The sequence below is a fragment of the Notechis scutatus genome, chromosome 2 (assembly GCF_049901735.1).
Source record: "Notechis scutatus isolate UNSWTSFEM ecotype Mainland chromosome 2, rNotScu1.2, whole genome shotgun sequence".
Lineage (NCBI taxonomy): Eukaryota > Metazoa > Chordata > Lepidosauria > Squamata > Elapidae > Notechis > Notechis scutatus.
The window spans coordinates 73,249,102-73,262,253 of record NC_142010.1 but is presented as its reverse complement, the minus strand read 5'-3'; the positions used below and the strand labels follow the sequence as shown (position 1 = coordinate 73,262,253).

Here is a 13,152-nt window from a genome sequence, read left to right as displayed (position 1 = left end):
ACAATGAACTGTGAATGTTATTGAGTTTGTATCAATCACAGTATCTCACTTTAAGTTACTTTACAGATAAAGAATCGGCACCTACTTGATGCCATTCAAATAAACCACCCGACCTCAAACAGATTAAATTATTGAAGAAAAATGGAGGTATCTCACCCCTACAAAACGTCTGTCCATTAAGAACTTCCGGGAAGAGCGACGTTAACCTTTAACAATCACAAATTCAGTGGAACTTACTTTCAAGTTAACAGGTTTATTCAGTTGCACATTTATCCTGATCTTGTTTTTTTTGGGGGGGGGAATCCCCCCATTAATTACAGTTCAGAACTGAAGGAAGATTAGTTCTTCTGGAGACAACAGGGCCCCAACCTTCCGAACGGTGAAACTGGAAAGCGGGGTACCTCCGCGAGAAAACCGCGCTTCACCCAGGCCCTTCGGCGTGAAAGTTCGGCGCTCTCCCGAGCTCTGCCCCTTTAAGAAGCGTCTCTTCTCGCTAAATTGCATCAGGCACGCGCGCGGCCTCCGTGCTCGAGCCGGTGGCCTTCCCCCTTCCCTTTCCGAGGCGCGCTCGCTGCCGAGAGGAGCGTGCACGCTCTCTCGGCTTTTCAAAGGCGGAGTTGGCTGAGAGGCGCGCGCTCTCGCTGGCCAGTCGCGTGGTCTCCTTGCTTCTCCATATTGCTGCGGCGGCATCAAGAGGAGACGGGGAGGGGGACATCGGGGTTGGGTTTCCAGGGTGGGGGAGGAAGCCGGCGGCTCGACCCCCCTCGCTTTGGGTGCAGACTTTACCTGAGCGGAGAATTAGCCGAAGAAAAAAAAGGGGGGGAACAGGGCTGGGCTCGGTGAGGCGGTTCTGGAAAGGGGGAGTCGGCAAAGTTTGGGGCGGGCGCGTGTTGTCCGGGAGAGCCTGGAGGCGGGCGAACGAGGCGGCTCTCCGGGGGTGCAGATGGCTACCCAGGTGGAAGCTCTACCGCCCGCCAACCCTCTCCTGCCTGCCGAGGAACACGGGCTGGTTATCAAGAAGCCTCAAGAGAAGGGCGAGCACCTCATGCACCAAGGAGAGAAGGCCAACGCCGACGAGGGCAAGGGGGGTGGCCCCGACAGCTGCAGCAAGGAAGAAGGCGGCGGCGGCGGCAACGTGGGTGACCATCTGCGCCGAAACGGGGCCCTGCTGAAGCCCCCCAGCATCAAACAGCAGAAGGAGGACAGCAACCATCAGGAGAAGGAGAACCTGCTGCACCAAAGGAGCGGAGGCATAATAGAATCAAATCGGCTGCCCGGAGAAGCCAGCAGCAGCAGTAGCGGCGGCGAGGAAGGCGGCGAACAGGGAGGAGTTGGCCGCAAGGAATTCATCGAGGCCCCTCCACCCAAGGTGAACCCTTGGACTAAAAACGCCCCGGCGGCGTTAGTTACTCTCAACGGACAGTCCCCTCCAGGTGGGTAGGTAGGATGAGTCCTTTGGCGCGGCGGAGGTTGGCGGGCCGTGTGTGTGTGTTTTATGGGGGTGGTGGGCTTAATTCTGATACGGCAAGCGGGAGCCAGTCATTCGAGGTGGGGAGTCCTCCCTCTGCAATATGGTGACATGCTCTCCCCCCCCCCCTTAATAGAACTCCACCCTGTCTTTGTCCATGTACGCCCACCCGGTGCTACTTCACCCGGCACCTCGGTGAGCCTCTTGGCAAAAAACTGATTCGGGGTGGGGGGGGGGGAGGACTAATGGAGGTCGGTGAAAGCATGCTACGGGGCATTCAAAACCAAGCGTGAAATATATCCGTAGACCTCGGTGGTTGCAAAACGCGCCCCGTGAACTGTTCCCCGCCCCCAGTAAACCCCTTCTCCCTGTCCGCGTGCTTGCTTTTTTCTTGTAAAGTTACGGCCGGGGGTGGGAGGGAGGGAAGGGGGGTGCATTGGATTCGCTTCTGTTCACTTCCTTTCAGTTCCCGGCCGAACTCCCGTGTATTGCGATGTGTATATCGGATTTGTAAACGTTTTAACGAGCTTGAGATCCCCGCGCCGCTTCCTTTTCCTAAATAGGCCTAGTTGAATAGCACGGTGCTGGGTGAAGTCTAAGAATATCTGGCGATGAATGTGTAACGCCGTCTAAAGTAGACGTGCCCGAGGTCCTTGGCGTGGAGGGAGAGGGGAGAGAAGAGGAAAAATAAGGGGTGGTAACCGGAGCCTTCCTTTATCCGGGGCACCGAGGACTTTTAAAATGCATGCCGATATTTAAAAAAAGCACAAAAACCGGCGTTTTGATTTGCTTGAATTGGGTGTGTGTGTGTGGTGGGGAGGAGAAGAAGCGACCAGCTACCGAGAGCTGAGCCCCCCCCCCCTCCTTGAAACGGAGGAGGAGGGCATCCGAAGCGCGTGTAGCCGAGGAGGGCAGACCGAGTGCTGACTTAAGCGAGGCCGAGGCGACGGTGGGTCATGCGGCTCAACCGGGGCGGGGCACTGGGAAAAGTGCTGCATTTCGAAGGTTCCATGGCGTTGTTGCGGCGTTTGTAGGCCCCAGCGCAAACGTGCCTCTGGCGACGGTTTGAGCGCTTCGTCGCCCAAACGCCTCGCCGCCCAATGGCTAGGCGTGTGTGTGTCTCTGTCTTTCTCTGTGTGTGTGTCGCCCATTCGGCGTTTCCTCCCTTTCCCAGCATTCCACTGCAGTAAAGGCAACGTGGTTTTTGGGTTTGCGAGCATGTGATTTTCCTGAACTCGCTCCGAAGCCTTTGCTTTTTTTGGACTCCCCCTTTCCGGCTGTGCGTTTAGCCTGTCTGTTTGTTTTTAGCTTTGCGCTCTTGGGGGAAAGCTGCTTTCCAGCCCCTTCGGATAGCTGTCTCGACTTGTAGGGAAAACGCAACCTACGCCTACCTAGGACGGAAGGCAGAAAAATAGGCCTCTCTGCACCTGTACGGTTACAGTAATGTATTGCCATTTATTTATGAAAAGGGCTTTTCCTCCCCTCACGCCTAACATGGTGCTCACTGATGGTGCAAGAAGGTCCCTAAAGTATGTGGGGCAAAGGTCTTTCAAATGTCCACGTGTGCTTATTTCTTTCTACTGTAGTTTATTGAGCGCAGATGGGATTTTCTGTTGTAGTGGTAGGCATTTAAGCCTTCGGTTTCATAGCTGAAATCTTATCTAACATTTATCCTGGGAGGAGGCTGAAAAAGAATCGTTCATTTCCTTAATGATTTTGGGGATGACAACTTTGTCTCCCTCCTGTGATGTAAATATATAGCATTAACAAAATTAAAAACAATACTGCTTTGTTGGACAAAACTGAAAAGCTATGTGGTACATTTTCTTTGCAAACATATGGTTGGTTTCAAGTGAGATAAAAGATTTAATATTACTATAGGTTGGTACTTATGAATTTGAAATTTGATCTTTTTTTGAATAGAGCATAAAGGGCTATTTAGCAGACAGATAATTTGGAGGAAATATCAAGTCCTTGTGGTAGTTTAAATAGCTTTTGAATATTGATTATTGTTTATTGATGAGTGTATGCATATGTCATCTAGTATGAATTATTCAGTTTGATTGATGCATAGATTGCACACCATCTGGTTTCTCCCTCCAAAATTGGGGAAAATACATTTACATTTTATAACATAACAGTACGGTGTTAAAATGGCTTTAAAATTACAGGAATCAATGTGCATAAGTGTTCATCTGAAACAGTAAAACTGGAAGATATATGATAGTACTGAGGCAAGTCTGATCTATTCAACAGAACAAGAGAGGCCCAGGTTCAGGTAGACCCTAAGCCATAGAAACTAGAAACATCTACATCATAGGGTTGCTCTTTGGGGAAATAAAATTGAGATTTCCGCAGTAAGTTTTTGTAGCTTTTGGAGGAAAGGCAGAATATCAAGCAAATAAAGTAGACTGCTCTGTAACCTGTTTACATGAACACAGAGATAGGAGATAACTTGGCATGTTGAGCAACTCATGTAAATGTTGGTTTTAATTGAAAGTAATTTGTTTTAATTTTATCCTTTTTTTTCTTAAGTCATCCTAAATGCTCTTGCCTGTTTTCTTCACAACAACCTTTGTAAGATGAGTTGGCCTAAAGAGAGTAATGGTCCCAAAGCCCTTCAGTTGGCTTTCACGCCTAAGAGAGGACTAGAACTCATTGTATTTTGATTTTTAACTTGGCATCTGTTCCTACAACAAATACTTAAGTTCTTTGTGGGCATTTTTGTTGAAAAATACATGTTGCTGATTATGAGAGTGCATAGTTAAAACAAAGTGCAATACTATTGATAAACACTTTTCCTCTTAAATAAGAAATACATGTTTCCTTTCTTTTTCTCTCTGCCAGGTTCTTTGGGATTCTAGAAGCAAAATCTGAAGAAATTTTGTTTCAATATATTTTTTAGATTTGATTAGGCTTCAAACTTTTAAACTCATAAATGATGATTCATAATGAAAACCTGTTCTATCATCACTGCCACTGCCAGTTTATGTACCCATGGATAGTTACAGCAACACACTTTCCTTATTCCTTTCCTTCCTTGTCTCATACAGAGTACTCCCAGTACAGCTAATTTAACATTAACAGAAAAGAAACATGGGTGTGCTCATACATTCCCAGATTGGATTAAGCAATTGCAGATTACCTGCATAGTTTAAGTGGATTGAATTGATACAGTAACCAGAACTGTTTTTTTAAAGCTTGCTGTGTTAGATTATTTATTTGCTAAAGATGTACATGGGCAAATGTGATGGGAACATTTATATTTGTGAGATACTCAAAACCAAAGGTGTTTATTGTTTAAGAGTTTATTCTTACACTATAAATGTGTGTGTGTATGTTATGAGAAAGCATACAATATTGAAATTGTACTTTATATGAGAAATGTTTATCAAAGTGGATTGTTGATAAAAGGAGACATCCAATTGGATATCAGAGCTAAATCAGATATCTATTGTTGAGGTACAATGTTCTAATAGAATACTGGCCTGAAAATATTGGAAGTGGTAATAGAGGTCTCCTAGGTCCATTTCCCTGTCTATTCAGGATTGTTACTGCAACATCTGACAGATGGCCATCAAGCCTTTGTTTAAATACCTGCAGTGAAGAAAATTTTCTACCTCCTGAGGCAGTGTGATTTTGTTGAAAATTAAGAAATTAAAATATGATACAGTAGATGTTTATTCAATGTCTTTAAGAAGAACTGAAGTCACCTAAGGGAAAAAATTACCTTGTAATTTGTTTGATCATCTATTCCTAATGCCTTCCCTAACTGCATTAGTACAAGCATGTATAAAAGCAGCTTAATTTCTCACTATATGTGACAGAAGTCTTTTCAATGTGCATAAATTACAGCAGTCTTTCATCAAGGCCTTGCTTAATTTCAATAACATTGTTGCTTCATTCTTAAGCTATGCCCTGGTTCACGTGTCATATACTAAACCTTGTAATTCTTTGACTGGGCTATTAATACTGTATGGATTCAGCCAATTAAAGAAACTGACTACGCAGCCTACCTCCTAGTAAAATAACACCAACTCACTGCTTGATGATGCAATAAAAAGCTTTGAGAAAAGGCTGGATATAAATATAATAAACATCTGGTGTTTTTTTTTTACTTCCAAAGCATTGATTTTTTTTCTGATATCACAGCACAATCTCCAATTCAGTCTTAATATGCTTGCAATATCACACAACACAGTTGCAACTAATGCTATTTGGTAATGAATTCCATTGACTGAATAAGTAAAATTAGGGTGCATAATTTATAGTGCAGATACTGAAAGAGGTCTCTGACAAGCCTACACTAGAATATCTTTTGCCTTATGTTTCTTGAAGAGAAAAGTTAAGAGCCCCCCTCATTAAATAAATATGAAAAAAATACACATTTCAATGCAGGATAATTATGCCTATTGTTAAAATATCCGTCCTGCACTGTTTTACATATAGTCCTCAACTGATGATGGTTCATTCAATGGCTCTTTGACATTACAATAATGCTGAAAAAAGTAACTTAGAACGTCCTTGCACTTATCTCTGTGGTTACATGATCAATTTTTGGGCGCATGGCAACTAGCATATATTTATGATAACTGCAGAATCCCAGGATCCTATTATTGCCATTTGTGACCTTCCTAGAGGTCTTCCCACAAGCAGAATTGACGAGAAACCGGACTTGCTTAATGACCATGGCAAAAAAGATTGTGAAATTGCATGTAACTTAATGACTGCATTGCTTGGCTACAAAAGTTCTGATCCCAATTATTATAAATCAACATATTTGGGGAAATTAGGCTATATCTTCTCAAGTTAAATCTTAAACATTCCTGTTTCTGCAAAATAACATTTTGTGTAATTTAATTTTACAAAAGGTGTACTGTGCAATATTTGGGATTCTGTTCTTGAAGGAACCATTAGTTCATCTGATAATATGTGGCACTAGATGTATGTGTCTGTTATACTTGCTTAATCAGTTAGATATTAATTTTAAGATTATCTCATTGTTCTAGTATTGTTTTTTTATGTTTCAGGAAGATTATTATGGTACAATTATCGTTCAGAAGAAACTAGGCCTTCTTTTAATGCTTATAAAGCTCCAGGTGCTGAATACTGGCCCCCCCCCCCAGTAGTTTTATAGGATAAAGTTCTTTTTCAGAAGATATGCATAGTATTTCAATTTGCCTGAATCTGTTTGCTATGATTATGCAACAGAAAAATGAGAATTGAAGAATAGTTGAGGGGTCCTTGTTGCTTTGTGAGCTTGGTTAGCCTAGCACTGATAATGTACCTAGTTTGGGTAATGAGCCATCTGCAAGAAAACAATCAACTCTGAGCTGCAAATATTGTTTATTGGAAATGTAGGTGCTTCAATTTCTAACTTATACTTCAGTTTTGAAAGAAAGGTAACAATATCACAGCAGTCCCTTTGCTGAATTCTATATTAGAGGGCTGCAAAATATTCCAAGATTGGAACAAAATAATGTTGAGGCATTTTGTTCGATGTTTAAATGATCCAGCATTCTTCTGTTGTCCTTTAAAGAAAAAAAAAAAAACCCAGAAAGATAGGATTGATAAAGAGTTAACCATATACTGCTGCTTGCCTGGTATGTAATTTTTTATGTTTTTAAATTATTTCATTTAGGAAAAATATAACTATTTTCTATTTTTCATAGGTTATAATGCATGAATTCTACTTTCACAATTTGAAGCAATTTTAGGCAAGTTGCCAAATGTGTAAAAATAAAAACCTGTTGTGCTTGTGCATTAAGAAGAAGCTTAGAAGTAATAGCCAGAAAAGTCTTTTCACTGTTTGGTTACTGATTATGAGCTATTTGTATCTGTTGTTGCTGGAATTAGCTTTTTGTGCAGTAGGGATGTTTAAAACATTTAATTCCTTTTAAGGAGTCATATTTAGGCTAGTTTTTCTGCAATCTAGGTGATAAATATCATTTAACACGTACTACTATAGCTACTTAGAACAGAAAGTAGGGGAATGAGATTGTTTCAAATTCACATTGTTTTAATGGTGGAACTCTGAAAATATTTTGAATTATGTTTTGCTGGAAGAGAACCCTTTTGGAATGTACTGATTGAGGGTTTTGTTCCAAGTTTGGAACTAATCATTTCCCCCGCTTCATACTTGTTAACTAGAGTTCATCTACTTTTGGTACAAAGAGGATGATGCTTTTGAAAAAATAGTTTTATATTATTATCTTTTTAATTCATTGTCTAAGTAAACAGTTGTTGGCTTAAGGCCAGATATACTTCAGAGTTTGAAGTGATTCACATAGGAGAGTTTATTATATCTTGCTGTTTTTGCAAAAACTTTTGAGGTATGTAACAAACTGATAATACCTGTTTTACATTTGTCTTAATTCTTGTTTTATTAAATATAAAAATATTTGTTTAAATTATTGAGTAATATTTAATCTTCTAGAATATATGAGTAAAGAGTATATAATAAATAAGTCCCGTATTTTAAATGCTTCCCTAATTGATTCATGAAATGCTCATAAAACTATTCTAATTTAAGCTTAATTTGTTTTAAATGAGTTGATTTTTTTTTATTTTGTCAACAGAAAGAATCAAGTTGCTTAATATTTGACACAAATTCAGAATCAAATGTTATATTTCCCTTCCATTTTCCCTTTAACTTTTAAGATTAATTTTAGATACTTTCTTTGGGCATTGCTTGTTCATAAAAAATTGAATAAAGTAATATTAAAAGATTTAATAGGATATTGTTTTGGGGGGGGGTCTGTATTCCCCCCCCCAAATTATACAGAATTTATCTCTTAACTTACATACACCTTTCTATTTGTGTTTTATTCTTGTTTTGGTAGTAAAACTGGCTTAACGTTTGTACGCCAAGTTTAATATGCATATAAAAAGAAGAATGTGATTGCAGCTGGTATATTAAAGTTGTGATTCTTATAAAAGAAAAGGCTTTATGGACATTCCATGCTTTCAGGAAGGATTTGAAGACTGCATAGCTGTTCTGATAGATTTTATGAATTAAAAGGAAACAATAGATAGTTGTAGAGAACTAGAGATGTTTGGTAAAGTTGCAGGTATAAACAGTTGGGTATAAGAAGAATATACTAAGTTGAAATTAGTATATTAGAATAAGTTTACTATAACATGATAAATTTATTCATTCTTACTGTCAAGCTGTCATTTTTATAAAATGATGTAAAAATGCGGAGTAGTTTTAACACTTGCTAATCCTTTGATCAGAATCCAGGCTTTTCTGATTTTTCAGTTTAAACACTTGGGCACAACAAAATTAATTTGCAAACTTGGAATGTATAGTATATCTAATATAATTTAAATTCAGAAATAGTAAATATTTATATTTAAAATGATCAGTACTGTTTATTAATTAATGCATATTAAAGAAGCCAATATTTAAAATAAAACGAAAAAGAACCACTTCTAGTCTCCTTGTCATTTTCCTAGAGGCATATGATTCACTATGATGGGAGCAGAACACTGGACTATATAAGTTTTAAGTATGAATTTTGACATTTGGGAAATAATTGTGAAACAATTGCAAATTAACTGACTTAAAAATCCGGGTATTTAAATCATTTTTCCTTGTCTATGTAGAGATAATAGTTGGATAAAAACTAGGATCTAAAAAATCAGTTTTGAATGAATCTGTTAGCTTGTCCTTATGGGTTGCTGGAAATAATATCCATGTAGAAGGGTATAGGATGACAGTTTTTATCAAGGAAGAAAGAATTAAACTGCAACTGCTTTCAAGATTTATTGAAAGCTTTCTTATTCTCTGGCAGTTTATTGCCTGATTTGTAATGAACACGCTTAAAGGTACTTTCAATCAGAAGACATTTTTTATTTAGTAATGCCTAACATTATAATGTTAATAAATAAAGCCAGGCATACATAATGCATTTTCTTGAGGTAGAAAATTAGTTTAGACCACTAAAGGGTTTTGCGGAAATCAATTTTTAGCATGTATTTCAGTTTTCATTTTTTTTTCTAAAAACATCTTAAACATTCCTCCTGTGGGTTTTCAAATTCCTGGAAAGTTTATACTTGGATATTTTATTGGGCTGGACTAGGGATCAGAAGAAGGGACAGAACCAGTGGTGGGATTCAGCCAAGATTGCCTGGTTCGGGCGAACCGGTAATAAAAAATCTGGCTTGCCCCGACTACCCCCCACCCCACCCTGTCCCACCACTACTTATTGGCCTTGCACACCGTGGCTGGTGCCTTAGAGTTATACTGTGGCATAGCTGTAGCTGCTCTTCGGCTTCCTTGCTTCGACCACGTGGCCCAGCCTACTTGCCTGCCTTTGCCAGGGACTATGACGCAGCAGCCTCTCACTTGTCTGACTTGGCCTGCTGCCGACCACTTCAGCAGCAGAACAGCCAGGTAAGCACAGTCAGGTACCCCTTCGGAGAAGCGGGCCTGGGAAGGGTGATTGGCCATGGCCTCACCCTGCAGCCTGCCCTTAGCGCAGCACCTTTAAACTTAGCGCGCTTCACAAATGAAGCAGCACCGGTGTCCTCACCCCATTTGTGAAGCGTGCTAAGTTTAAAAGTGCTGGCAGCGCAAGGCAGGCTGCTCCCATCAAGAGGAGTGGGGGGGGGAGAGATAGACGAGCGACTCCCCCCAGACTGACTGATGCCATGGAGGAGAGACAGAGAGGGAGAAAGAGAAAGCTATACTATAGTATTATAGAAGCAACATGCTCCCTTCCAGTTTCCACAGCCCTGCTAGCAGGAGCACACAGATCTGGCGCTGCCTTCTCCCTCTCGCTTTCGGCTGCTGGGCGAAGCCATGGGAAGAAGGGAACGGCAACTTTAGCAAAGGAATAAAAACTGATTTTACTGCTTCCATGTTGCTCTGCCACGAATGGGCAGAGACGGGTGGTGAGGAGCTTGCCTGAGTGACGCTACTGTGCTGATAAAATCTTCCCTTCCCCTTTGGAAAGATTGGGCTCTGCCAGTTGGCATTGGGGGCCCGGGAGGGAATAACAACTTCTTCCTTGCTGAGCGTTAGCCAAGGGAAGCAGTAAAATCAGTTTTTATTTCTTTGCTAAAGCTGCCGTTCCCTTCTTCACATGGCTTTACCCAGCAGCCAAGAGGGAGAGGGAGAAGCGGCTGAAGCGCCCCTAACATTTTTCTCTGCACTGGCTGCTTTTTATAATTCCGTTTTTGTTATTCTTTTTGCGATGCCCCTTCATGTCAGCTCAGGAAGGAGGGGAACGCGGAGGAGCAACTGCTACCGCCGAATGCAGGGAGGGAAGAACTCCGGCTCTCTTGTGCAGCAAGTGACTATTCACCTGAGCATGCAGTGGTGGCAGTGAGAGGAGGAGGAGTCAGAGTCCCCACCGCCTCCCTAATCCCAGCCCAGGAGGGTATCTGCTTGTGTGTGTGTGCACACGTGAAAGATGAGAGAAGAAAGGGGAGAGAAAGAAATGAGAAAATGATGGAGGGAGAGAATGAGAGACGAAAGAAACGAGAGGGGGGAGAGGAGGGAGAAGGGAGAGAGATGAGAGAGATAAGAAATGGAGAAAGAAAGGTGTGTGTGTGAGAGAGAGTGAAAGAAATGGAGAGATGAGAGAGAAAAAGAGATGAGAAGGAAAAAGAGACACAATACCTGTTTAAAAGAAAATAGAAAAATGGCTCTTTGAGTGTTTAAGGTTACAGACCCAGACTCCTGGGTTAGGCAAACACCATGGTGGTTAAGTGATGTGGTCATTAAGCAAACACTGGTTGTTAAACAAGTCCATTTTCCTCAATGGGCATTTTTAACCAGAAACCAGAAGGAATTGTTGGAAACTGGCAAAAAACATAGAAAGCCTCAGTCACATGACTGTGGGATGTTGTAACTAAAAGAAAAAAAGACAGAAAGAGGGAGGGAGGGAGGGAGGGGAAGTGAATGACATAGCTGCATGGATGGGATGGATGGATACATGAAGGGAGGGAGGGAGGAAGGAAGGGAGAGAGAGAAAAAAAGAGGAAGAAAGGATCACAAACCATGGCACTAGACATGGCTTCAGAAGACGCTTTGAAACATCACAGCAATCTAGGGCTGGAAGGGACCTTGGAGGCCATCTAGTCTAACCCCCTGCTCCAGCAGGAAACCTTATATCCTCTGGATTATTTTGGTGCCTCTGAGAGGAAAATTGCCACAAAAGAGACATTTACTAGGACAAGGCTGCCATGCAGAGGAAGGAAGAGATAGTCCTTGACTTATGACCATAATTGAGCCCAAAATTTTGGTTGTTAAGCAAGAGCGTTAAGTGAGTTTCACCACATTTTACTCAATCCATGATATCTGGCTCTTAACAGTCATATGCAGGCTAGGGAAGAACATCTGAAGGTGTGTGTAATGTTCTAATATACAGAAGTTATAATTAAATGTGTGACAGAAAGTGGACTCGGTGTGTTTTTCCGAACACAGTAAGTGAGGTTGAATGTGTATAGTTTTAGAACAGCTTTGTGTGTGTGTACAATATATATACAGTAAATTATATATACCATGTTTCTCCAACAATACGCCCCCCCCCCATAGGAAGGCCCAGCATGTTTTCTAGGCATGAGGTGAAATTAAGCCCCTCCAACAAAATTTAGGCCTATTTAAAACATGCGAAATGAGGGGGGAAGGGCAGGGGGAATTTGCCGTGAGGAGCGGCCCACGGGCAGCCATGCCTCACCACTAGCCACTCCTCATGGCAAACATGGCGGAGCGTGGAGGGCTCCCTACCCCAGCCAAGTGCCTCTGCTGCAGACCTGGGTATGGTGCTGGCTGCAGGCTGGGTCAGCAGGCGGGCAGCAGCGGCGTGGATGTCGGCCTCGGCGGCGGGGCACTTTGCACCACTGCTGCTTTCTACGTCGCTGCCGCTTTCCCTTCTGCCCTCGCCGTGGCTTATGCTGCATTTGGACTGCTGCCATTGGCCAAGATGCAGAGGCGGATTTCCATCCTATTTCTCCTTTGGAGTGAATTCTTTGGGAGAATCTTCTGGGAAGCTTGGCAGGGAAAGAAGGAGGGAGGGAGGGTAGCACCCCTTAAATGCGCTCCCCACCTTCATCTCCTTGAAGGACAGCAATAGGATGGAAATCCACCTCCTGGATTTCTCCTGGCAAATCCCAAAGACACTCTTCCCTCTCTCCCTCCTCCTTTCCCTGCCAAGCTTCCCAGAGGATTCTCCTGCTGATTCATTCATTCATACTTCTAAGGGAATGTTAAAGGTCTGTAGGATGATTCCCTTTCTCTTATTGTTTGTATTGGAAGGTTTGTCTCTGCTCGAAGACCAAAATGGATAGATGGTTCCCTTTTTAAAACTACCGGGAGGGAGGGGAAGAAGTTGCCCAGCCAGTCTGTATTCTTAGGGAACTGATGGAGGGAATGAGAATAAAGGTGGCTGGAGCAAGAGGAGAGTGCCCAACCATACAGGGAATGAGACCCTGACCCGAAGCTCTGGGGCAGGAAGTAAAGCGAGGCGTGGGGGGGGGGGAGAAACAATGGCATCATCTCCCGCCGTCACTTCCACCCACTGAAGCCTGAATGACTCACCGACTTGCAGGACAGTGTCGATGCAGACAAGCAAAGCGATGCCCCTGTGGGAGGGCAGTGGTTCTCATTGGCAGTGGGTCTGTCATGCTGCTGCTGCCGCTGTTGTTGGAGATGATGCTGGTGAGAGGCGCCACCG

At 42.6% G+C, this 13,152-nt stretch overlaps 1 protein-coding gene across 10 annotated transcripts in view; it reads left to right on the top strand.

Annotated features, from left to right (window-relative positions):
- The first annotated feature begins 247 nt into the window (after positions 1–247).
- LARP1 (La ribonucleoprotein 1, translational regulator) overlaps positions 248–13,152 on the top strand; it is an 84,005-nt gene continuing 71,100 nt past the window's right edge. For 4 of the 10 annotated variants that reach the window (XM_087955109.1, XM_026685754.2, XM_087955108.1 and 1 more), the window contains exon 1: positions 248–1,433. In XM_087955109.1, the coding sequence (XP_087811235.1) occupies positions 944–1,433 (490 nt within the window). In that variant the 5' untranslated portion in view covers positions 248–943. Of the gene's footprint in view, positions 1,434–2,371; positions 2,418–2,443; positions 2,898–13,152 lie in introns of those variants that run through there. The other 6 variants (XM_087955113.1, XM_026685758.2, XM_087955111.1 and 3 more) reach the window with 4 other exon arrangements.